This window comes from Sceloporus undulatus, chromosome 1 (assembly GCF_019175285.1).
Source record: "Sceloporus undulatus isolate JIND9_A2432 ecotype Alabama chromosome 1, SceUnd_v1.1, whole genome shotgun sequence".
In the NCBI taxonomy this organism is placed as follows: domain Eukaryota; kingdom Metazoa; phylum Chordata; class Lepidosauria; order Squamata; family Phrynosomatidae; genus Sceloporus; species Sceloporus undulatus.
Genome location: NC_056522.1, coordinates 217,200,129 through 217,206,128, shown reverse-complemented (window position 1 = coordinate 217,206,128; position 6,000 = coordinate 217,200,129). Strand labels below are relative to the sequence as shown.

The 6,000-nt window shown below is 41.4% G+C and overlaps 1 protein-coding gene across 1 annotated transcript in view; it reads left to right on the top strand.

The window, feature by feature from the left end:
• PKP4 (plakophilin 4) overlaps positions 1-6,000 on the top strand; it is a 154,895-nt gene that overhangs the window by 136,824 nt on the left and 12,071 nt on the right. The window contains exons 19-22 of the mRNA XM_042458480.1: positions 1,205-1,289; positions 1,401-1,518; positions 3,173-3,304; positions 4,806-4,879. Of these exons, the coding sequence (XP_042314414.1) occupies positions 1,205-1,289; positions 1,401-1,518; positions 3,173-3,304; positions 4,806-4,879 (409 nt within the window). The remainder of the gene's footprint in view (positions 1-1,204; positions 1,290-1,400; positions 1,519-3,172; positions 3,305-4,805; positions 4,880-6,000) is intronic.

The following is a 6,000-nucleotide window of genomic DNA, read 5'->3' as shown; positions in this document are numbered from 1 at the left end:
TGCATTCTGGGATTTGCAGTTTTAAGGAGGGGTATTTAGAATTCTCTCTGCCTGTGAATTCTAAATACCCCTCCTTAAAACTGCAAATCCCAGAATGCAACAGGAGGCAGCTAGAGCAGTCAAAGTGGAATAGTAGCACTATAAGAGTATAGTGTGATAAACATCTATGAAAGAGTGCTGATGCTTCACAGAACTACCAATCTCAGGATTCTGTAGGATGGACTCATGGCAGTTAAAATGGTCTCCAACTACATTATTTCTACAGTGTAGATGTACCCTAGATCAGAGCCACTGAATCAGTGGAATCCTACATATTCAATCACTGTTCAGCAATTGATTTAATGTATCTTTCTTTGTTGGGAATAACCAGCGGGAATTTAGTTATTTGTATTTTATTTACTTTATTTGGCCTATATGTGGCTTTTCTGTCCAGGAGGCAGTTCAAAAGGTCCTCCATTTTGAGCAGAATTGTGGTTGTTTCTGACTTATCAGGACCTTCTTGCAGGAGTTTCTTGACAAGGTTTCTTCTGGGGTTTTTCCTTTCTTTTTCCCATAGCCATCCTCTGACCTGACTTGCTCCTATTTTTGTGTGCTTTCAAGTCTTCCCCAACTTACGGCGACTTACGTTTCTTCAGGGGAGGTTTGCCATTGCCTTCCTCTGAGGTTGAGTCTGACTTGTGTGTGTGGTGCCTTCAAGTCGTTTCCAACTTATGGAGACCCTAAGGTGAAACTATCAAGGGTTTTCTTGGCAAGTTTCATCAGAGGGGGGTTTGCTATTGCTAGCCTGAGGCAGAGAGAGTGTGCCTTGGGTATTTTCCTGAAAACCCCACCCCCAGAAGGTGCAAGCCCCGCCCCAGAAGTCCTGCCCCCAGAAGGCAGACATCCAGCTACCGGCATTCGGTGCCATCCAGTGAGGGAATACCACTGGGTTTGGGCACTCGGTCTGGAAAAGATTTGCCATCACTGGCCTACAGCATCTGGTCTTCATTGACAGTCTCCCATACTAACCAAGGTTGACTCTGCTTAGCTTTCAAGATCAGATGGGATCTGGTGTCTTTGTTGAATTTAAGTCCTTTGCTTACTCAAATTTTCTGGTTTTAACTCGATCATAGAATCTTTAAAATTTTCCTTAGTGTGAAATTATGCTATTGTTTCCAAGGTTTTTATAGCATGCAGTCTAAACATAAACCATTTTTCCTCCCAGGTCATCACTGAAGGTTGTCAAGGCAGCAGCCCAGGTGCTGAACACATTATGGCAATATCGTGATCTCCGTAGCATTTATAAAAAGGTAGCACATTAAAATTAATATTCATCAGGATGCAGTTCCACAGCAGTATCTAAGCTGTTTTCTTCTAATGAAACATACTCATTTTTATGTGATCTCCTTCTTCTTCCACAGGATGGTTGGAATCAAAATCATTTTATTACCCCAGTGTCAACACTTGAGCGTGACAGATTCAAGTCACATCCCTCCTTGTCTACAACGAATCAGCAAATGTCACCTATCATTCAGTCTGGTCAGTTAATAAAACGTTTCCTTCATATATGACTAGATTTAGGGAGTTATTTTCCTGAGTAGCTTTTGTACAAACATTTAAAAACCATGGAGATTCCTTCTCAGTTTTGACTCCAACACACTTGGTTTGTAAATGGTTGAAGTCCACTTGGTTTTTGTGAGATAAATTTCAGTAGAGAGAATCAGTGAACCTGTAATTGGAGTGTCTGTTTTAACACTTGCAAACAACATAAAAAGTATTAATAGAGGAAGTCTGAATTACAAGAAGGCCTTTGAAGTTGCAGCTCAGTGATGTAGCCTAGTCTGCATACAGAAGGTCCCAAGCTAAGTCACTGGCATCTTCTGTCTGAAACTATGGAGAGCCTCTGCCAGCCAGAATGCATAATTCTGAGGGCAACAGACAAATTGTCTGACTTAGTACAGTGGGCCTGTTGTATCCAATGGGAGTTTGGCTCCTATGGATATAAAAAAAATGTGGGTATTTAAGTCCTGTGCCGTTTTATATGACTCACCACCATTTTATATACTGTATAAAGACTTGAGCCCACTTGACATTATATATACAGTATAAGGAATTACCTGCTTACCTCCACAGCCAGGCAGAGCAATCAGGGGTGGAAGCAAAGGCTGCTGCAGCATCTCTACCCAGTTATGGCACCTTCACTCAACTGCTCAGCTGCAGTGCCTTTGCACAACTGCAGCGCCAGGTGAAGGCACCAAAGCAGGCAACTACATGAAGGCCACCACTGAATGAAGGCACTACCAACAGGCAGCCAGGCAGAGAAATGGGGATGGAGGTGTTTGTTTGTTTGTTTGTTTATAGTCTGCTGTGAGTTAAATCCACCAATCTGGAGCCCATGGAGAAGGCAGACCTACTGACTAGGAAAGATTCTTGTATTTATATGAACAATGAGGGAAGCCAGGGTTTAGAGGCCTTCACCATGTGCAGTGATGTCTGTGCACAATATCAGCAGTATCAATAATCTGTTTTAAAGGAATGGCCATTTACCATCCACACCATGCATACCCAATCTTCATAAATGAACACTGTTAGGCCTATAACAAATAATGAGTACTATAGCGAGACAGAATATCTGATTGAAAATTTATAGGCTCTTTACTCTCAGAGTAAATGCCAGCATTACAGCCCATCAGGACACCCCTTAGCTATGCCTTGTGTGTAGCTTATCCTTCAGACATTAAAGACAATCAAAACAAAGATAAAGTCATTCATTCATTCATTTGTTACATTTATATCTGAGAAGTTCAAGATAATTCTCTCTCCACATTTTATGTTCAAATGCCCTGTGAGGTAGGCTCATCTGAGAGATAAAAAATCACCCAAAGTTATCCAGTCATTTTCATGACTGAGTTCAGGATTTGGCCCTGGAGTCTCCCCAGTCTCACTCCAGTGTGTTCACTGAGCTACACATACTCTAAATATCCAGGCACTGGGGTTGTTATTTTCTTTCAGAGGTGCCATTTGAATGTTTACAGGGATGCATTAATTGTCCTTTTTGTGTCAAGAAAAATCAGTTATTAGAAACTTTCCAAAACCGTCTTCTGCCTTTCCTAAACTTTTACTGACACTAATTCTCTCTGTCTAACCCCTACCCCCCTTCTCTCCTTCCATCTCTGTACTTTCTCTTCTCTAGTTGGCAGCACATCTTCATCACCGGCGCTATTAGGAATTAGAGACCCTCGTTCTGACTATGATAGGACCCAAACTTCTATGCAGTATTACAATAGCCAAGGTGATGGGATTGTACATAAAGATATCTATACTGGTAAGGGACCAGTAAGATGAAACTAAAAAAAAAAGTAAAATAATTTCTAAAGTCTTATTTACATATTATGTGTTATTAATGAGAACAACACAGCATGCAGCAAAAAATATATTTGGATCATATTAAAATATGCCTTAATAACTGCTACATACCAGTGAGCCTCCCCTCATTTAAAATCGCTTTCATAGCATTATTATTGAGTACTATTTTTCAAGGACCTTATGTTTATCATGCAGACGCTGACAAAAAGCTTTCATTGTGTCATAGGCTAAGACCCAAATTCTGCAGTGACTAACATTAGCAGAAGGGCTTCCTGCCTTTCTCTTTTCATCTTTCTTCAATCAGTAAGCACAGCATCATTGAACTGGTAATTATTTAGTAACTCAACAGAGAAATTTAATATTTTGTTTTAGGAGAAAAGAGCTAGTGGTGCAGGTCAGGGACCTTCATACTGCTGTCACAAAGGTCTCTGGAAAGTTAGCTGGACTTGTAGGGCCTTGAGGGACAATGTGCCTCCAGTGATAGTGGGACTATGCATGATGGCTTTTAAAAGTTACCTTCCATGCAATATAATCCTCTCTCAACTTGCAATATACTCTAAACAGCTATATTTCAGAGTAAGGAACTAGCAAAACGACATCTGAGACTTCCTTGCCTAAGAAAACCCTATTAAATTCATGGGGTCACCATGTCAACAGATGATTTGAAGGCACACACATGGTTGAGGGGAGTGATGGGACCTACAAGACTAGTGGAAGCTGAGAGGATCATATTACAGGAAGGATAATTTCTGAAAGCCATCATATGCAGTCTGATTATCACAGGAGGTACATTGTTCCCAACTGGCCTACATGTCCAACAGACTTTCCAGGGACCTTGTGACTTACGTTATGACTTCAGTATGAAGCTTCCTGATCTCCATTTCTAGCCCTCTTCCTTTCGAAGGCAATATTAAATTCATTTGTTGAGTTACTAAATATGCTTCCATTTTTCCTTTCATTGAAGAATGAAAATCACCCAGCATTGTGTAGTGGTTTGAGCACTGGACAGTGGTTCAAATCCCCACTTAGCCATGGAAAATCACTAGGTGACCTTAGACAAATCACATTCTCTCAGTGTTAAAGGGAGACGAAGGAGAAACCCCCTCTGACCAAATCTTACCAAGAAAACCCTATGATAGGGTCCAGTTAGGGTAGCCATAGGTTGGAAACTACAGTCACCCCTCCTAACTCGCAGATCTGGGATCTGTGACCTTGAATACTCATGGAGGGGTGACCTTCACTCTTTCCAATGGGGCATGCTCCCACAGCACGCACCTTGCATGCATTCCTAGTCATGAGCCCCATTCAAACACATGGGCTTGGATATGCGCAAGCCTCCATTTTTGCGGTGGAATCCAGAATGGATCCCCCGTGAAAATGGAGGGCCAACTTTACTCAAAGCCACACCACAAGAAGAGGTCAAATAATGGTTTTAATACCCTTCTGCCATTTTCTTATAGGGTCCAGCAAACCTTCACCAGTTTATATCAGCTCCTATTCGTCACCAGCAAGAGACCAAAATAGGCGTTTACAGGTAATAACATTTAAAGAATGCTGTTGTTGATCATAATGGTGCTATATTTTATTTTTACTTAATCATTATTAAATGTTTCTTTTACTCATGAATATCTTCTGCCTAAAGTAACTTTCTAACCACAGACATTTTATATTGCTGTTACACATGGACTATGACAAAACTCTTTCGTGCATCCAAACTGCATTGGGGTGGGGTGGGATTCTAACCAACATGCCTCTCCATGATGAATCTTCAGCCTTCATACAGTTAAAAGTCTGGTGTGGACTGGTAAGCACATTCAGCTGAATAAATTTAGAAGCCACCCCACAACCAAGAAACCTGCCTTGTCATGATTTCTGGTTGTGGAGAAGATTGCAAGCATGTTTTCTTGACCATACTTAGCATCTCTTCCTCAGGCTGAACATAGGAAAGTTACAAGTGTGTGGGGATGTGGTTTGGAGGGTGTTGTGGATGGAGTGGGGCTTGTGTGTGCACTACAAATCCTCTCACATTCAATACCATACACTTGCCACAAATCACCTAAATAAGGCTATAATTGCATTACAGTAACTGTGTCCTAATAATTCATGGTTCCAAACACAACATAGTATCACACACACATATACAGAACAGGCCTTGGAAAAGTTTGTTTTGCTGATGACCACTCTGAGAATCCTCTTGCCAGTACAGCCACTGATTTTCTTGGAGTCCTGAATAAATACACACAAACCCAAATTCTTCATTTGAACTGAACCCTTTTGAGGCCCCAGTCCAGTTCTCAGGAGATTTCTGAAACTGCCAAACACCATCATTTGGTGCTTTCCCAGCTTTTGCACTTTTCCCCAAATTCTGTAAAGCTGAAATGCCTCTCATTTCAGAGGCAGTAAGAACTTTAACACAAAATGTGTTGGTATTTTGGTCCTGTCCTATCCTACCAATAGAATGTGGCTCCCAAGAACTTCTCTGAAGTATGCCCGCAAGCACATTGAGATTGCCTTGAGGGTCTGTTTTTGCTTTAATGCACTGTGTCATGGTGACAACATGACACTGCCAACATTTCTTAAAACCTCTCACTCATTTTCACTGTGTGCCACTGCTGCCACTATGTCACGGTGAGACTCACCCACCCAACTTCTCTT